Below are 21,113 nucleotides of genomic sequence, written 5' to 3' on the forward strand. Positions count from 1 at the left end.
TGTAATTTTATCTTTAGTGTGTGCAAAATTAGAATTAATGAGAAGGAAAAATGTATACATGTCTTGTGATTGGCTGCCGCCAACTGCAAACTTTCGTGGTCCCGACTTTAGCTGTGAATTGATTGAAATTAAAGCTACAACAATTGTTGTGAAAAGAGTGTAAAGGTAAATAGTGAAATGTTTAATAAATAAAGTATATTTATAGTACAGTATATACAGGGTGGAAATTAAGTATTGAAACAAATCTGTATTTTAAAAACCGAATTAGATAGAAATATTCTGTTTGTGGCAATAATTGTTAACTAAGGTTCCGCAATTGTTTACATCAAAAATATTTTTTACCCTCCCTAACAGCGTAGGGGGTAGGGGGTGACTTATCTTTTTCAAATAGCAACCCTTATTGAGTGGCCCCTCATTTTGAAGGGTTTGTCAAAAGAAACACAATGACGCGAGGTGAATATCTCACCCCTAGCCAAAATGGCGGGTATTCCAAAATGGGTGCTTTTTCGCATAAATTAAATTTTGGAATACCCGCCATTTAGGTTTGGGGTGAAATATCTACCTCGGGGTTGCGTCATTGTTTTTCTTTTAACAAACCCTTCAAAATGAGGGGTCACTCAATAGGGGTTGCTATTTGACAAAAAAGTCACCCCCTACCCCCTACCCTGTTAGGGGGCGTAAAAAATATTTTTGATTTAAAAAATTGCGGAACCTTTGTTAACAATTATTGCCACAAACAGAATATTTCTATCTATTTCGGTTTTTAAAATACAGATTTGTTTCAATACTTAATTTACACACCGTATAACTATGGAAACAAAATCACAGGAATTTTCCAAAGTCAAGTGTCCATTATTGTGGACATTGGGTGTCAATAAATAAACATAAACAAACAAAAATAAATAAAAACAAAAATACAATTATTCAAATGAAATTTAAAAAATAGAATTAAAATACAAAAAATCATAAAAACAAACAAAAACGAAATAATAAAATAAAATATATGGAAGAAAGCTATATAAGTACAAAAAAAATTAAATAAATATAATTAAATTAAATTTATAAAATAAAAATAAATTATAAATATAAAACTGTGTTTTTCAGAAATTTTTGAATTTGCAGATGCAAAAGGGTAAGTCTTTATGATTGTGTTATTTTTTTATGATAGACTACTAAACATCTTTTATATGATTATTAACCTACAAATAACTTCATGAGGTGGTATAAAGAAAACAATTATATATTTATTTTTCCAGGCATTAACGCCCAGTGTCCATTTTTATGAACGTTCAATAAGAAATATAACAAAAATTGTATTTAGCAAATTTCCTATATAAGCTATTACCGTAGGTCTCGTGGTAAGTCCTGAACCTGAGACACTTTTTCGTTTTGATGTCCAGAGACAAAAAAACACCATCCGTTCAAATTCATATTATATAATATGTGTCCATTAGTGTAAGCCCACATTTATTCGAATAAGTTTGCGAACCAGCTTGATCCGACCATTGGAACGGGGTTTTATGGGGTAAAAACGTTAAGGTAACTACTTAATAAATTCGAAGCATAATAGGGAATATACAACAAAATGTTGAATGGTGATTACTTTCGATTTAATACTCCAAACATCACCAACCCCCTCAACAGCTTTATGTTTTACAAGGAGAAATATTTAAATTAAAAACACTTTGATATCTGAGGAGTGAGGAGGTTGCTCGTGGGTGTCTGTATCTGTGTGTGTGTGGGTGTGTGCGCGTGCGCAAGTCTGGGCGGAGAGGGTAGTAGATGGGGTAGTCGGGGCTCAGTCACAGTGAGCCGCTCGTTTTTGACCTAACTTGTCAGGTGAGGTTCGACGGGATTTAAATGTACATTAATTAACTATTTAAACATTAAATCACCAAATATACGGCATATGTGTTTTACATATTTTTATAATTTTTTACACAATGAAGTACTTGTTAAAAAACGATTTTAGGTCAAAACACTTTTTTGGAAGAAAGATGCTAACTACAACTTTCAAATGTAGTACAGTATTGTAACTTTATAGTTGCAATTTTAAATCCCAAATAGTAACCACTAGCTTGTACCCGCCGCTTCGCCTGCGATGGTATAAACCATCACAGAGCATTAGCAATAATCAGAGTATTACAATCTAAATCAAAACAGGTGACACAGCTGGATACTTGAAAGTTTCCTCATTTTTGTTTACTTAATCTTTTCATTGAGGTCTATGTCTTTAGTTCTGTTACGGTTTTGCAAATAATTATCCATAGTGGCTTCACCAATTATCACAAAAATAAGTTATTTTTCGATTAAAATTCTTAAGCGATTAAATTACATTCAAAAACTAAATTAAAACCATCTAACACAAAACAATATGTGTAATCTCTGGCAAAAAATCTCACAACATAAAATCTTGAAACTGAAAATGCCGCGACTCTTCAGTTTCTCCAAGGTATAGTTTTTTTCATACAGGTTCTTCCAATACAGGTAAAGAAACATTTCCAGCAGAACAACTCATTCCAGCACGTTCATCTAAATTTTAATGCTCTGCAGTGTATGCTCTCTGTCCATTCAATATATTTTTAATAATTTGTGTTGTCTGTAGTCTAGTGTTGTGTCGTATTCCATTGCATCATTTCCAAACACACACTTTCTGTTGAATGCTTGTCGCCAATTATTAAATTAAAAACATAAACATAACTGTAAACAATCCTACTTTGACAGTTCTCATTGTGTATGACAGCTTTTTGTTGCTGCTTAGTTTAAATTAGCTCCTATCATAAAATAGTGCAAAAAAATACATAATAGTGCTGCAAACTGTTGGTAAGCCTTGTAACTTTTTAGCGAATTTCCCCCTACAGAGAAGTTGCACCGTAGGTAGCATGGTAACACCTAGGCCCGGGACCAATTTACTAAACTTGTTCATTTTTAAGTCCCCAGAGGTCAAAAACACCATTCGTTAAAATTTGTATATATATATATATATATATATATTCTTGAGATCTTGATAGAGTTTATGATAAAATGAAACATTAAACATTGCAAATTTTCGTTTAATACAAACGTTTTCAAGCAAAGATAAATTAATGAAAAATGTAAAAATGAACAAAACAAACAAATAAATATGAACTGTTTACAAAAAGTTGAATTTTTAGAACATATGATTGAGTATAGATCAAAGAAAATAATAAAATCTTCCTAAAAGAAAATTAAAATTCAGCTGAGTTGAATCACTTTTTTACTATCTTAAATTTAAACCAGAGGGGAACTTTGTTTTCAGTACCAACTGGTGAGCCAATTCAGAATTTCTTAAAACCATAGAAATTTTATATACAGGGTGTTGAAAATGTCTGGAACCAACATTATATCTGGTGAGTGGTTAAAGAAAATCAACTGAAATTTTGTGTATGGATATACTATGGTTTTACCTATCTTTTGGTGCCTTATGAAATTTTTTACCACTTATAGGGAACGTCCTGTGGAGGATGCAGTAAAAAGTTTTAATAGAAGCCTGTGGTAAATGATACATCATTTTAAAGGCCAGTTTTTTTCTGAGTAAGGAGCCGCAAGTTTCATCTCAAAAGGACCACCCTAGCAAAAATGGCGACTGTTTGAAATTTAAAAACCCACTTATAGGGAACGTCCTGTAGAGGATGCAGTAGAAGGTTTTAATGGAAGCCTATGGTAAATGATACATCATTTTAAAGGCCATTTTTTTCTGAGTAAGGAGTCACAAGTTTCATCTCAAAAGGACCACCCTAGCGAAAATGGCGACTGTTTGAAGTTTTTGAAAATAATTGAAAGCTTAATTGGTATTTCTGTTAAAAATAAGTTTAGTAAAACAACACAAACAATTTAGTTAAATGTTTTTTTCAGTCATTTTTCAGTTCACCACGTTATAAACTACTGTGTGTTACTACTTCGTAACTGGCTTGTAATAGCATTTAAAGGAAACAAATACGGACCATATAAATAGCAATGTTTTTAAATTTCAAACAGTCGCCATTTTTGCTAGGGTGGTCCTTTTGAGATGAAACTTGTGGCTCCTTACTCAGAAAAAAATTACCTTTAAAATAATGTATCATTTACCATAGACTTCCATTACAACTTTTTACTGCATCCTCCACAGGACGTTCCCTATAAGTGGTAAAAAATTTCATAAGGCACCAAAAGATAGGTAAAACCATAGTATATCCGTACACAAAATATCAGTTGTTTTTCTTTAACCATATACTGTTGGTTCCAGACATTTTCAACACCCTGTATATGTGTGTGTGTGTCCGTGAACTCGATAACATGAGTAATTTGTGTCCGATTTTGATGAAATTTGGTTTGAAGGTGTAAGGCGCGATAAACTTGAATGAGTTCGCGAACCGGAATGATAGGACCATGGGAACGGGGTTTTATGGGGTAAAAATAGGTTTTTATAATTTTTGACCCTCTAAACACAAAATTTCCCAATTTTTCTCCAGACCTTTTTAAAGAGCTTAAAAAAACCAAATAATTTAGTATATCAAAGTCTTTTTGTACAATTATTGGTTACGGAGAAAATTAAAAACAAAAATTTATTTTAAAATTCCCATGTTATTCTTATGGAGAATATTGTAAGGTAAAATGTTGTAGTTTGCTTGTTTAGGGATATATTTTTATCAAACTTGGTAAATTTATTTATTTTATACTAAGTTATTAATATTTTACTTATAAAACACACTTTTTTATCCTACCTGTAGCAGCAAGCCTAGGTATTCATAAAACCTAATGTTAATTAAATGCATTTAATTGAAAATCAATTCTGGCAAATGGAAATTCGCTTATTTGGCAGGTTTTCTTCGGCGGGGGTATTATATTAATGCTGATCAAGAAGTTATTTATATTAATGATATTGAATATCATAGAACCAACTTGGTTAGTTGAAACAGCTGACTATAATAATTCCTTTTAAATTTAAACGAGCTGTTGGCCCGTTCTCCGTACGGGAATTGAGTGTTCAACTAAAACTGAAGTTATATCAATATTTCCATTTCTAATCCAAACAAAGTTTAAGCGGTTAAACATTTATTTTAAACAAAAACATTTATTGTAAAGAATCTTACTTATTTCCTATAATCAATGGCATAATCAATGAATAATAAAATAACCTAATAGTTTTTTTTATATTTTTATATTTAAGCTGCTGTTAGTTAAAACAAATTATATTGCACTAAAACAAACTAAAAATTTGAAAGTCTGTTTAAAAAAAATAAATTAGAACATCTAGCATTTTACTATTATATTTTATATTATATTATATTATATTTTACTATATGTATATTTAAATAGTCTGTCATCCTCTTACGAAATAAATGAACGTATCAATGAGCATAGCATTACACATAGTATAAATAAGTCAACACTATGCATGTCATTATTATCCAAATACTGAATTTGTGCCACACACGCTTAATGTTTACAGCTGTTACGTTAAGCAAATGGTATTATACAAAAAGCTAGTGCAGAATGTTAGCGTCGGCTGCTAGACTTTATAAAATTGTAAACTTATTTTCTAAAGAACTGAAACCCTAAACTAAAATTATGGCTTTGACATTTCCTAGTTCTCAAAATTATGTTTCTTTCAACACGAAAATCATGAAAATCCGTCAAGTGGTTGATTCAGAATCGTGAAATAAAAAAAACACTGTCACGTTTTAATGTATAAGATACTCATTAGGTTAACATGGGAAATTCCAGAGCCACTGGGCAGGAGCCCGATAGGATTTTTTAGATAAGAATAGGCTTATATGTTAATCGGGAATCTTAGCTATCATAAATGCCAAATTTCTGCTCAATCCGACCAGTAGTTAATGCGTGATTTTACTCCAAACAAACAAACAAACTCACAATCTTTCACATTTATAATATTAGTATGATAATCTCAAAGCACATAATTAGGTTATAAACCTAAGCATAAAATTGAAATGAAATGAAATGAAATGAAATGATTTATTGTCGTTAAAACTATGTACAAAGTTCATGACAATCGTCAAAATAAAAACAAAACAATCAAGATGGCTCTGGCAACTAAAATATCTAAAACTCTAAACCAAAGTACTCTTCATGTTTATACAGGCAAGCCTGGGTTAGAGTAGTTTTTATAGCATGTTTGAATTTTAAAACACACAGGTTTTTGATGGATGCAGGCAAGAAATTGTACATTTTAACACCTTGGTACTCAAAACTATTTTGAGTGGCTGTATACTTATGCCTTAGTGTAGACAGATTATCTTTTGATCTAGTACAGTAGTTGTGCACATCAGATATCTTTTCAAAGTGAGAAATGTTTTCTTTTACATATAACAAACTTGCCAAAACATACAAAGATGGAAATGTGAGAACTTAATTTATTATTATGCATAGAGGAATTATGCATAAAGTAATTATACATAAGGAATTATGCATAGAACATAATTAAACGGTAGTCATCGTATTAGCTTGAAATTACTTACTATGCACTATGCAGTTCCTTTTATCATAAGCCCAACCTAACGTTTATATTACCAAATCATTTTTTTATTTTCAACTAGTTTATTTTAAGCGAATTTCCTATACAAAGTTTCCTATTACTGTAAATTATAATTTCCTATTACTGTAGGTCGTGGTAAGACCTAGACTCGGGACCGATTTACTTTTTCGTTTTGAGATCCCCAAAGGCCAAAAACACCATCCATTCAAGTTCTTAATATGAACTTATGTTACTATATATTATATGCCCGTTAGAACGATAACTGTAGTAAAAATAATCAGATTTTTATGAAATTCTGTACAAACGTGTAAATCATACGTTTATTCGAACAAGTTCGCAAAACATTATGATTGGACTTTAAAAACGAGGTATTTATGTGGGTTTATGGAATAATTGGAATATTCCCATTTTTGACCCCATAAACATCATTTTTTTTTTTTTGGTAGAGCTTAAAACAAATAATTTTTTCCGGTATATTACAGTGTTGTTGTACGCCCAATACTTCCAATCTAATATTCATATTGATGATAAATAAACTGTTTTAGGTTGATTGTTTAGGGATATATTTTGATAACATTTGGCAAATTAGTTTATTTCATACTTATCTATTAACATTTCATTAAAAACCACCTTATGTTCACTGTAGTAGCAAACCTAAGTGATCATTAAAACTAATGTGATTCAAAAAGAAAACAATATCTGCTGACAATTTTAAGGGAATATTTTAGTGAAGATCCAACCTCGCAAATGGAAATACGCTTAGCCTGCAGGTTTGCTGCGGCGGGAGTATAGTTTAAATTCTATAGATTTCTAAAATTAACTAATTTACTAAAATAGTCGTGATAGTAAATTGTTATAATCTGTTATAGAACATGTCATAGAGGGTAAAAATACTAAAATAAATCATGCAACGTAAGTAAGGCGACGTGACGATTACCTATAGTGAGTAGCCGCCGTCGGCAAATACGAAAGGAAAATTTATTACTTTAGATTTGTTTATGTATCCCTGATGAAAACAAAGCTAAGTTTATATTATTTATAAAAAGTTTACTCGTAATTAATTATTGTTTTCAATCAACAAAAATTAAATAATATTTTGATGAATTATACAGTAATCAGATTCAGATTCAAACTCTTCAGATTTAGATTTTTTGTTTAATCACCTATTGGTTTAGTATTTAAGTCGTGACAGCTGCCCAGACAGATGAACACCACCTTGATGTTATAATAGTAAAGATAAATAAAAATAAAGTTATTTTAGGTGACGAATAACATTTATACAGCTCATTATAGTAAAATATTTTGACAATTCATTTCATCCATTCGTTTAAAACCACTGGTATTCTTAATGCAGCAATAATAATATGCCTAACAGTTATACTTATTATAACGGGTGAATAATTATGATTTTAAAATTAAAACTTATTCATGGACTTTATTTTATTCATTCCATTTACAAAAACGTTAGGTTTAATGTCATTAAATACTCCATCTGTGCTTAGGCTAAGAAAGTGATGTTATTCAATAAGCGTTTGCGATGCATTGTTCCAAGCCTGGCGAATATTTGATCATTGAATCGATTTTAGAACATTAATGAGGAGAATTTAGTTTTAAAAGTGTTTAAAAAAAAGGGGGGAGCTTAAACACTTTAAAAACTAAATTCTCCTCATTACCAGTTTTAGTGAACTTCCCTATAGGGAATAAGCTATCACCGTAGGTCTAATTGTAAGACCTGGGCCCGGGACCGAATTCCTTTGTCGTTTTGAGGTCCTTAGAGGGTTAAACATTTTTCGTTAAAATTTATAGAAATAGATTTATTTGTATTATATATATATATATATAAATATATAAATAAATAAATATATATATATATATATACGTGTGTGTGTTCTTATTTTTATTCTCATATATATGCATATATAAAGCTATGCATTTTCTTTCCAAACCATTTTGTAGAGCTTAAAAAACAAATAATTAAGTATATTTAAGCAATGTTATATGTCTAACTATGAAGAAGAAAATAAAAAAAATTTACATTAAAATCCCAATGTTATTCTTATGAAGAAAAATAAAATAGTTTATGGATAAATTTTAATTAAATTTGGCAATTTAATTTATTCCACACTAAGCTATCAAAATTTCAATAAACCACACATTTTTACCTTCCCTGTAGCAGCAAATCTAGGTACTTAAAATAGATTTAAGTGAAAATTAAACCAGGCAGATGGAAATTCGCTTAGTCTGCAGGTTTGCTGTGGCAGGGGTATTTTTACATTTGCATCGTTGCCATATCCGTCGGATGTTTTGTACTCTAGGCGGAAAACACTCTTGTTGATCCATGATCCAAACGATGTTTCCGGTACCACAAGTTTATTAGATAATAACACTTTTTGTTGACAATGCTGAAGTATCTCAAATAAATTTACAGCCTTGATATACAGGGTGACAACAATTAAGTCTTAGGACGAATTTATAACTTTAAAACAAAAATAGACATCACAACCAAATTTGGCATATCATTACTGGTAATAGTAAGCTACCCATTGAAAAGTATTAAAGTATTAAGTACCTTTTTGTGTAACTGGTGATCGGATATCACCTATGGGGGACGGCACATTGGGAGTAAGTTGAAAATCTTAATGGTAAGCATAGGTTGATATGTGCATCCAATTTATTGCATAAACCGGACCTCAAATGAGTAAAAAATGACAGCTGTTCACAGATTTATCGAATTTGGAATGCTATTATACCCTACTTCCTCAGGAGGCGCCTCTAGAAGACGGAAGAATTAATTAGGAATTATGAACGTAAGCATAGGTTGATATGCAAATTAAATGTAAGGTTATTAAGGTTATGTAAGGTGATTAGTAGAATACAATGTCGCGAATTTGAGCTAAAAAGAACAACTGAGTAAAATATGGCAACCGTTTAAAGATTCAATATGGGAGATTCAAGAAATCTTTCACCGGCCGGCATTTTTTACTCGGTAGTCTATTTCAGGTCCGGTTTGTGGCATTGTTTTTAGTTTAACAAGACATTTAGTTCTATGTACATATCAGCCTATGCTTTCCTTTAAGATTTTCAACATACTCCCAATCGGTCGTGTTAGGCCTAATTTGTTTTAAAGTTTACATTTAGATTTTTTTATCTTTATACATTTTAGCTAAAAGTACTTCAAATCCAAATCCATGCGAGTTTTTTCCATGGAGGAACAGCGTAAATAAGAGCTATGGATGTCCAAAGACTGCTAGAGGAGGTCGATGTCGTCAATTGGACTGACTACTCTGCGTCAGCTACCAACATCTCTCTGGCAGGACTAGAGAACGAGGTAAGGATCCTTGCAGATATAATTGGAAAATATTACTAGAATCGAGGATGAAACCGATATTTTAGTTGAAAGAAACAGTAGATCAAATTATCTATTGTTTGTAGTACGGGAGCTTCATGAAATGCAACTGGGAGCCCCCTCAAAAACTTGAGCATAACATCATCAATTAAAAGCCCAATGACTAATGGAATCTGGGTCTAGAAACTATCTCTGCTCTAGATTTTAACTTGTAACGTGTTCACGCTATTCATCTTACAGTTAGATTATTTATTAAAGACGCGCTAGGATGCGTATTTCAAGGCGAAGATAAGTGAATCAGGAATGTCAAAGTAATAAGATGATAGATTTGCAAGGTTGAGATAAGCCGGTTCTATAGTCGTGTAAACTTAAAAAGGCCAATTATCCAGAAGATCAGTCCAGTTTAGAGCCTTTAGATTCCAGCTTTTGAGTTTTTACTGACAACTTATCTTTATTAATTCTCGTCTTCTGTGTCAGACCTTAAGATGGACAGACCCAGCGCTCATGTTGGAGGCTGTTGTCTTATCGCTAGTCGTGGTGCTCACAGTCCTGGGGAATCTCCTGGTGATACTAGCTGTATGGCATACTCCAGCTCTGCGAACCCCCACTCATCTACTCATCGTCAACTTAGCCACTGCAGACTTCCTCCTTGGTGCCACTGTCTTGCCGTTGTCAGCTACTAAAGAACTATACCAAGGTACTAATCACTTTAATTAAAATAAGTCATAAATTATGCTAATAACCATCAGTGTGGTGAAGTATTTTAAAATTTACAAAGCGTAGACTGTACTTTTTGATTATGTCAAAACACTATTGCTGATCTAAAGAGGTCGTAGAACAGTTCTACTAGAGAGAACACGGAAACTTTTATAGAGGCTTTTAGTAATACCAAAAATGTATCTCTAATTGGTAGTATAAGTTAGAACAAACTGTCTTGACGGCAATAGGTTTATTTGCAAATGTATATAGTTGTTTACGTCCAACAGCATGTTGTTGAATTAATGTGTAGTCCCGGGTACAGTTTGTTTTTAGCGTACTAAAATGTTAGACTGATGTCAATATAATCATCATTAACGAGCGTTGTACCCTTACACATCTAGTGTGACTGTAGGTAGGTGGATCTTCGGGCCGGTGGTGTGTTCTTTTTGGACCACGTTAACGAGTGTTGTACCCTTACACATCTAGTGTGTCTGTAGGTAGGTGGATCTTCGGGCCGGTGGTGTGTTCTTTTTGGACCACGTTAACGAGTGTTGTACCCTTACACATCTAGTGTGACTGTAGGTAGGTGGATCTTCGGGCTGGTGGTGTGTTCTGTTTGGACCACGTTAACGAGTGCTGTACCCTTACACATCAGTGTGACTGTAGGTAGGTGGATCTTCGGGCCGGTGGTGTGTTCTGTTTGGACCACGTTAACGAGTGTTGTACCCTTACACATCAGTGTGACTGTAGGTAGGTGGATCTTCGGGCCGGTGGTGTGTTCTGTTTGGACCACGTTAACGAGTGTTGTACCCTTACACATCAGTGTGACTGTAGGTAGGTGGATCTTCGGGCCGGTGGTGTGCTCTGTTTGGACCACGTTAATGAGTGTTGTACCCTTACACATCTAGTGTGTCTGTAGGTAGGTGGATCTTCGGGCCGGTGGTGTGTTCTGTTTGGACCACGTTAGACGTGCTGTGTTGCACAGCGTCCATCCTTTCTCTCTGTGGTATCTCCGTGGACCGCTACGTCGGAGTGTCCCGACCACTCTCATACTCTCGCATCATCAGCAAACGTCGAGTGTATAGCCTCATCGCCGGCATCTGGGCCCTCGCCCTCGCCATCAGGTAACTACCTTAATATCGTCCTCAGTGATGATCGTCAAACTATGCTTTGCAGCAATTTGCATCGAGGGAGTGAAGCCAAGTATTTTGGGATCGAATTTGATGAAATCTTTGTTCCCGCATTTAACGTTAAACATATCTTAGAAAAACTTCCTTTTAGAAAAAATAAAAATAAAATTCCATCTATATTTTGGTATTTGTTTCCTAACAAACGATACTCCAATTTGCTTCAAGCAGATTATGGAAACCATCATAGTCTTCAAAGTGAACAAAAACACACCAAGGTATATCTTCCAAGCTCACAGAATGCTGTTCAAACCCATCAACACAGACGTCAAGACATAACAAGTCAGGAGTATACAAGTGTAATTTAATACTCAGTTCCCCTTGGATTTACGTACGTCGCTTTATCTAGATCTAGATTTTGGCAACTTTGTTTTATTATTGCTACAGTAGTTTCCTCAATATAATACTCGGTATAAGCGGGTCATTAAACTATTTAAAGTAAAAGAAGCTAAGTTCCACCTATTGCGAGAGTAAAAATACAATCTTTGTGTCATAAGGTTTAAAACTAGGGACATCTTTACCCACCTTTTAACTTAAACATCGTTATGGACCTTAATAGTTTTTAGTCAAACTGATAAGTTCAATAAAAATAATGTTATTTACTCTAAAGACTTGGTTTTTACTGGTTTACTTTGCAAATAATCATGACACGTATCCCTCCACATAACTGACTTTCATTGCTCTAAACGCAATCATGGTTTCATTTAAAATATTCCAATTTGTTATACGAATAAGTTGGCGTGGTTGACGATGGTGGTGGTCCTGTTTTGTAATGTTGCGTGTGTTTACGAGTCTAGGAGTTCTTTACATCGTTGATCTAGGTTGACAATAAACCTAAATAATCATTAGCTCAATGTAACATAACCTCAAAAAAACAAATCTTTTGGTCGATAAGTACAGGGGTTTCTGTCCAAAATGTTATTTTGTTATTTTTCTATAAACAGTTTCCTACCAGATCAATCGCAATAAGTTTAATTTGAATATGCATATTGAAACGAAAATAATCGGAATATTATTAAGCTAAAGATTATTTTAACCAAATTTTCCAGAACATCGTTTTTATAAAATTATATTAATGTTTTAAAAAAATAAATCACAGGCAATTTTTAATGCAAACTGTACCATTAACTTTGCTGTAATTTAAGCCGTAGGCCCTAATAAATTGACCTGTTTTGTAAATGTGGCGGTGTACAACTTCTGACAGTGAAATGTCAGAAAACCCACTGTAATTAATGTTTTGTTCTGAGTTGTGTTTCAATAGGTTCATTCATTTGATGTATTCATTTGTTCGAAAACAGCTATGCTTTATCACTTACAAATCCAAACTAGCGACAATTGCTACAAAAATCTATTGTACTTATATCGTGGTGTGTGGGTTATAATGGATTTTTAATGTGGCATTGCATTACCCTAGTTAATTACGGTTAACAATTAGCTGTTAAAACTGGATTTAATCATAAGAAATTAAATTATTTTTTTGATGATCGGTAAAAAAACGTTAAAACTTAGTAAGTTTGTAAACAATACTAAAAATATGTCAGCATCGCAACGACTCTAGGATATGCGTTATGCGTATGTATTTAGGATGTTTCAGCATCTACCTCTAGGATATAGGGACGAGTTGATGCAGCCCTGGGAGTGTCATGTCAACAAACAGCTGAGTAATGCTATGTATTTATGATGTTTCAGCATCGCACCGCCTCTAGAATGGAGGGTCGAGTTGATGCAGCCCTGGGAGTGTCATGTCAACAAACAGCTGAGTAATGCTATGTATTTATGATGTTTCAGCATCGCACCGCCTCTAGAATGGAGGGTCGAGTTGATGCAGCCCTGGGAGTGTCACGTCAACAATCAGCTTTGTTAGGTATTAATCATGTTTCAGCATCGCACCGCCTCTAGGATGGAGGGACGAGTTGATGCAGACCTGGGAGTGTCACGTCAACAATCAGCTATGTTATGTATTGATCATGTTTCAGCATCGCACCGCCTCTAGGATGGAGGGAAGAGTTGGTGCAGCCCTGGGAGTGTCACGTCAACAATCAGCTATGTTATGTATTGATCATGTTTCAGCATCGCACCGCCTCTAGGATGGAGGGACGAGTTGATGCAGCCCTGGGAGTGTCACGTCAACAATCAGCTATGTTATGTATTGATCATGTTTCAGCATCGCACCGCCTCTAGGATGGAGGGACGAGTAGGTGCAGCCCTGGGAGTGTCACGTCAACAATCAGCTATGTTATGTATTGATCATGTTTCAGCATCGCACCGCCTCTAGGATAGATGGACGAGTTGATGCAGCCCTGGGAGTGTCACGTCAACAATCAGCTTTGTTAGGTATTAATCATGTTTCAGCATCGCACCGCCTCTAGGATGGAGGGACGAGTTGATGCAGCCCTGGGAGTGTCATGTCAACAATCAGCAATGTTATGTATTGATCATGTTACAGCATCGCACCGCCTCTAGGATGGAGGGACGAGTTGATGCAGCCCTGGGAGTGTCACGTCAACAATCAGCTATGTTATGTATTGATCATGTTACAGCATTTCACCGCCTCTAGGATGGAGGGACGAGTAGGTGCAGCCCTGGGAGTGTCACGTCAACAATCCGCTATGTTATGTATTGATCATGTTACAGCATTTCACCGCCTCTAGGATGGAGGGACGAGTTGATGCAGCCCTGGGAGTGTCACGTCAACAAACAGCTATGTTATGTATTGATCATGTTTCAGCATCGCACCGCCTCTAGGATGGAGGGACGAGTTGATGCAGCCCTGGGAGTGTCATGTCAACAAACAGCTATGTTATGTATTGATAATGTTACAGCATTTCACCGCCTCTAGGATGGAGGGACGAGTAGGTGCAGCCCTGGGAGTGTCACGTCAACAATCAGCAATGTTATGTATTGATCATGTTACAGCATCGCACCGCCTCTAGGATGGAGGGACGAGTAGGTGCAGCCCTGGGAGTGTCACGTCAACAATCAGCTATGTTATGTATTGATCATGTTACAGCATTTCACCGCCTCTAGGATGGAGGGACGAGTAGGTGCAGCCCTTTGAGTGTCACGTCAACAATCAGCAATGTTATGTATTGATCATGTTACAGCATCGCACCGCCTCTAGGATGGAGGGACGAGTTGATGCAGCCCTGGGAGTGTCACGTCAACAATCAGCTATGTTATGTATTGATCATGTTACAGCATTTCACCGTCTCTAGGATGGAGGGACGAGTAGGTGCAGCCCTGGGAGTGTCACGTCAACAATCCGCTATGTTATGTATTGATCATGTTACAGCATTTCACTGCCTCTAGGATGGAGGGACGAGTTGATGCAGCCCTCGGAGTGTCACGTCAACAATCCGCTATGTTATGTATTGATCATGTTACAGCATTTCACCGCCTCTAGGATGGAGGGACGAGTAGGTGCAGCCCTGGGAGTGTCACGTCAACAATCCGCTATGTTATGTATTGATCATGTTACAGCATTTCACCGCCTCTAGGATGGAGGGACGAGTTGATGCAGCCCTGGGAGTGTCACGTCAACAAACAGCTATGTTATGTATTGATCATGTTTCAGCATCGCACCGCCTCTAGGATGGAGGGACGAGTTGATGCAGCCCTGTGAGTGTCATGTCAACAAACAGCTATGTTATGTATTGATCATGTTACAGCATTTCACCGCCTCTAGGATGGAGGGACGAGTTGATGCAGCCCTGGGAGTGTCATGTCAACAATCAGCTTTGTTAGGTATTAATCATGTTTCAGCATCGCACCGCCTCTAGGATGGAGGGACGAGTTGATGCAGCCCTGGGAGTGTCATGTCAACAATCAGCAATGTTATGTATTGATCATGTTACAGCATCGCACCGCCTCTAGGATGGAGGGACGAGTTGATGCAGCCCTGGGAGTGTCACGTCAACAATCAGCTATGTTATGTATTGATCATGTTACAGCATTTCACCGCCTCTAGGATGGAGGGACGAGTAGGTGCAGCCCTGGGAGTGTCACGTCAACAATCCGCTATGTTATGTATTGATCATGCTACAGCATTTCACCGCCTCTAGGATGAAGGGACGAGTTGATGCAGCCCTGGGAGTGTCACGTCAACAAACAGCTATGTTATGAATTGATCATGTTTCAGCATCGCACCGCCTCTAGGATGGAGGGACGAGTTGATGCAGCCCTGGGAGTGTCATGTCAACAAACAGCTATGTTATGTATTGATAATGTTACAGCATTTCACCGCCTCTAGGATGGAGGGACGAGTAGGTGCAGCCCTGGGAGTGTCACGTCAACAATCAGCAATGTTATGTATTGATCATGTTACAGCATCGCACCGCCTCTAGGATGGAGGGACGAGTAGGTGCAGCCCTGGGAGTGTCACGTCAACAATCAGCTATGTTATGTATTGATCATGTTACAGCATTTCACCGCCTCTAGGATGGAGGGACGAGTAGGTGCAGCCCTTTGAGTGTCACGTCAACAATCAGCAATGTTATGTATTGATCATGTTACAGCATCGCACCGCCTCTAGGATGGAGGGACGAGTTGATGCAGCCCTGGGAGTGTCACGTCAACATTTAGCTATGTTATGTATTGATCATGTTACAGCATTTCACCGTCTCTAGGATGGAGGGACGAGTAGGTGCAGCCCTGGGAGTGTCACGTCAACAATCCGCTATGTTATGTATTGATCATGTTACAGCATTTCACTGCCTCTAGGATGGAGGGACGAGTTGATGCAGCCCTCGGAGTGTCACGTCAACAATCCGCTATGTTATGTATTGATCATGTTACAGCATTTCACCGCCTCTAGGATGGAGGGACGAGTAGGTGCAGCCCTGGGAGTGTCACGTCAACAATCCGCTATGTTATGTATTGATCATGTTACAGAATTTCACCGCCTCTAGGATGGAGGGACGAGTTGATGCAGCCCTGGGAGTGTCACGTCAACAATCCGCTATGTTATGTATTGATCATGTTACAGCATCGCACCGCCTCTATGATGGAGGAACGATTTGGAGCAGCCCTGGGAGTGTCACGTCAACAATCAGCTATGTTATGTATTGATCATGTTTCAGCATCGCACCGCCTCTAGGATGGAGGGACGAGTTGATGCAGCCCTGGGAGTGTCACGTCAACAAACAGCTACGGTATGTATTGATCATGTTACAGCATTGCACCGCCTCTAGGATGGAGGGACGAGTTGATGCAGCCCTGGGAGTGTCACGTCAACAAACAGCTACGTTATGTATTGATCATGTTACAGCATTGCACCGCCTCTAGGATGGAGGGACGAGTTGATGCAGCCCTGGGAGTGTCACGTCAACAATCAGCTACGTTATGTATTGATCATGTTACAGCATTGCACCGCCTCTATGATGGAGGAACGATTTGGAGCAGCCCTGGGAGTGTCACGTCAACAATCAGCTACGTTATGTATTGATCATGTTACAGCATTGCACCGCCTCTATGATGGAGGAACGATTTGGAGCAGCCCTGGGAGTGTCACGTCAACAATCAGCTACGTTATGTATTGATCATGTTACAGCATTGCACCGCCTCTATGATGGAGGAACGATTTGGAGCAGCCCTGGGAGTGTCACGTCAACAAACAGCTATGTTATGTATTGATCATGTTACAGCATTGCACCGCCTCTAGGATGGAGGGACGAGTTGATGCAGCCCTGGGAGTGTCACGTCAACAAACAGCTACGGTATGTATTGGTCATGTTACAGCATCGCACCGCCTCTATGATGGAGGAACGATTTGGAGCAGCCCTGGGAGTGTCACGTCAACAAACAGCTATGTTATGTATTGATCATGTTACAGCATTGCACCGCCTCTAGGATGGAGGGACGAGTTGATGCAGCCCTGGGAGTGTCACGTCAACAATCAGCTATGTTATGTATTGGTCATGTTACAGCATCGCACCGCCTCTAGGATGGAGGGACGAGTTGATGCAGCCCTGGGAGTGTCATGTTAACAAACAGCTGAGCTACGTGATATTCTCCGCGTGTGGTTCGTTCTATCTGCCAGCCCTCGTGATTCTGGTCCTCTACACCCTGGTCTACCGAGCCGCAGCCCGCCACTCTCGTCTGCTCTACTCCGGCAGCCGTGTCACCCGGTCTGACGTAACACTGCGGGTACACGTAGGCAATTCCCGCCCTCGGGCTAGCCTACACACCATCACGTATACAGGAGACGTTATACACAAGGTGTGTTTGGTTCTTAACCCTACGTATTATAAACTTTAAACCAAGTTATCCAAACCTGTATTAGAGGTACGAAAAAGGCCAGTCGTACATTATATAGCATCTTCGCTGGGTAACTAAGTGATGTTTGCTTAGACTATCTTAATTAATTTTTGCCTTAAAATATGTACCCTAGTGTGTTGCCATTAGATATGTACAGTAATGTCTAATCAAATAAAAATAATTTTGTTTATGTAGAATGATATATACTTTTTAAAGTAACTCCGTGTCTATATATAATTTATGTCAATTAACGATTTCTATTATATTTATACACCGAAAGTGTTGTTTTCTATCAATACAAAGTGATTTCAGCAAGATGTGACTTTTCCCTCTTTCTCTGACTGTTAGGATCCGTACTACTCGACGTCACCGTCGGGTCTGGGATCCTGCAGCAACTCTCACACTCCCAACGGCACGCTGGACAGGAAGTCGATGCTGCAGAGAGGGAGTGACGCTTCCAGGATCCTCATACCCGGACTTGACGGTCGTGTTGTCAAATTCCAACGAGAAAAGAAAGCAGCAAAGTCCCTCGCTATTGTCGTCGGTGGATTTTTCCTTTGTTGGCTTCCTTTCTTCATCATTCTTCCACTCGGTAAGTGAGATGTGCCAGTAAGATTGTATTCTAATAATGAGTTTATGTCATTGAATAGTATCACAAATTTCTAAGAAGATATTTTGATTTTTAACTTATTTGTAGGCTACATAATGAGTGTTATTGTTCTGTAGACGCAGCTTGCTCTTCATGTCACCTGTCCGGTCTACCGTTCACCTTGGCGTTCTGGCTCGGCTACTTCAACAGCTGTCTGAACCCCTTCATCTACGCCTGCTCATCTCGCGAGCTACGTCGAGCCTTCGTGAGACTCGTGTGTCCGTTCCGTCGTGACTACCTACGTCATCGCCACAGCAATGTCAACCTCACTTACACCAGCACGTCGTCGCTGAAGCGGGTATGAGTGGACCCTTGGCTCGGCCCTCCTACCAGGGTGCGACTAGACCCTGCCCCCGTCATCAGGGTGTCGCCCCCTCGAGTCCGTCCACAGACCACCAAGGCTTCCACCCTCTGATGTCAAGTCACCAATGTCACGTTTGTTGTGGACAATTTCATTTTAACAGACTTACTAAAAAAATGCCATTACTTATGTTTTATTGTAACATAATGGTTATTATTGTTCTAAAGTTGAATTTATATTTAACCTTGTAGTCTCAACAAAGATATACAATTATTTTTTTAAATGTTAGTTTAAAGAATCTATCCATTTAAAAGATGAAATGATATTTTCACCGAAGTACCTGTGTCATAAAACAATAGGGAATACTCTCACGTTGTAGAGTGTGTACTGTATTTGAGTTTTGTTACTATCCATCAATCCATGATACTGTCGTTAACTGTATTTTTGGACACTTTGTGCCCTGTTACAGACGTAATTGAATAAACCACGTAAACTTTATTATCGTTCGTAATATTTGTATATAATGTACAAAGTATGGACATTGTACAATACAGCGTATGGATTGCAATATCATATTTACACTACTCTTGTAAAGTATTTATATATTTAATTCCGTAATGTATATATTTAACTCCGTAAGCGATTCGGTCCCCACGAAATATCTCGAGCTAGGAAAAAGGTAGCATGGCTGTTGAGGATTCACTTTAAAGCTTAAGGTCCAAGGACGGTGGGAAAGTGTAAAAAATTCCCCTGCTCTGCCCACAGGCCGTCAAAGATCCAGTCATTTTCTTATAGAACCATAGGCTATTTTAAATATACCAGCAGATGTAAACGCATATTTTTTTGTTTATTGATTTTAGTGTTCTGTTTTGACGCCATTCCATGTACTGATTTATGTACAGTATGAAATAAAGACGATTTGATTTGATTTGATTTGATTAGGTTAGAAGTGTAATACAGTGTTTATACAGGGTAAATAAAAAGTCAAGACCCCCCATCTAATATTTTTCCAAGTAAATATACAGAGATATCCTTTTGGTGGTCGTGCAATCTTAGCAGGAAGTTTCATTTTATGATTTTGAAATTTTTAAGTGTCCCCCCAAAAGGGGGATTTGGGGGCAACTCAAATATTTTAAATGCAAACCCCCTTCAAGTGACACCTAATTAGTGAAAACTAGAGGTCGCTATCTCTTTTCTATCCAAAATGGTAGCCCGTCAAATGATGTGGAAAATCAATAGTAAAATTGGTTCGTAATGGTAATATTGGCTACCATTTTGGATAGAGAAGAGATAGCGAACTCTGGTTTTCACCATTCTTTAAGTTGTTGTAAGCACTGCAAAACGAAGTGTCACTAAATGGGGATTTACATTTAAATGTTTTGAGTGCCCCCCCCCCCCCAAAAAGGAGGATTTGGGGGCAACTAAAAATGTTTCAATGTAAACCACCATAAAGTGACACCTTATTTTGAAGTGTTTACAAAAAGGATAGAGAAGAGATAGCGACCTCTAGTTTTCACCATTCTTTAAGTTTTTGTAAACCCTTCAAAATGAGGTGTCACTTGCAGGGGGTTTTCTTTTAAAATATTTGAGTTGTCCCTCAAATCCCCCCTTTTTATACCAAACACTTTGAGGCATCAATGATTCTACATTTTATTATTTAACTTGTGCCATAATACTACCATTGATTAAACTTGTGAATTTAAATTAGGTAGATTTTTCATTTTGTGTTTAGAACGATTTTGGCAGAAACCCCTCTAAACAGCAACAGAAATACCAATGACTCATCCTTAAATTATCGGTGTGAACCGTACCATGATTGTAGATTGGTATATCTGTACTACCACATAACCACGATCAGTTTTAAATATTTGTTTATAATCCAAACAGGTAGATTTTAAATTTTATGTGATGTTTTAAATTGTATAATAAATATTAATATTTATTAGTTCTAAAATTTAACATAACTTCGGTTGCTGTAACTATGCAAGCTTGTTAATCACAACAACTGACAGGACGGGTTTTATCCCTAGTCTCTATTTTACTACCATTTTCTACCAAATGAGTCAACTCTCATCTAAGTTTTTATTGTACCAGTTAGTCTTACAACACAAATGAAAAACGCAAAAACAATTTGTTTTTTGTCAGATGATGTTAAACTACTTGTATACTTCATTGTA

At 37.1% G+C, this 21,113-nt stretch overlaps 1 protein-coding gene across 1 annotated transcript; it reads left to right on the forward strand.

Moving 5' to 3' along the window:
* The first annotated feature begins 1,815 nt into the window (after window positions 1-1,815).
* Window positions 1,816-19,758, forward strand: LOC128982883 (alpha-1A adrenergic receptor-like). Its single transcript, XM_054401931.1, has 7 exons — window positions 1,816-1,839; window positions 9,663-9,827; window positions 10,323-10,542; window positions 11,464-11,668; window positions 17,656-17,947; window positions 18,335-18,578; window positions 18,713-19,758. The coding sequence occupies exons 2-7, from the start codon at window positions 9,729-9,731 to the stop codon at window positions 18,937-18,939; spliced, it is 1,287 nt and encodes a 428-aa protein (XP_054257906.1). The 5' UTR covers window positions 1,816-1,839; window positions 9,663-9,728; the 3' UTR covers window positions 18,940-19,758.
* Window positions 19,759-21,113: the final 1,355 nt, after the last annotated feature.

Source organism: Macrosteles quadrilineatus, unplaced genomic scaffold (assembly GCF_028750875.1).
Source record: "Macrosteles quadrilineatus isolate MER2022 unplaced genomic scaffold, UCM_ALF_1.0 Scaffold_1__1_contigs__length_201487025, whole genome shotgun sequence".
Taxonomy (NCBI): Eukaryota; Metazoa; Arthropoda; class Insecta; order Hemiptera; family Cicadellidae; genus Macrosteles; species Macrosteles quadrilineatus.

Excerpts from the sequence above, each read along its gene's own strand:
- LOC128982883 (XM_054401931.1), top strand. The coding sequence starts at position 9,729 with ATGGATGTCCAAAGACTGCTAGAGGAGGTCGATGTCGTCAATTGGACT. Across the intron at positions 10,543-11,463 it reads TACTAAAGAACTATACCAAG|GTAGGTGGATCTTCGGGCCG; the intron begins GTACTAATCACT and ends GTGTGTCTGTAG. Across the intron at positions 17,948-18,334 it reads CAGGAGACGTTATACACAAG|GATCCGTACTACTCGACGTC; the intron begins GTGTGTTTGGTT and ends TCTGACTGTTAG.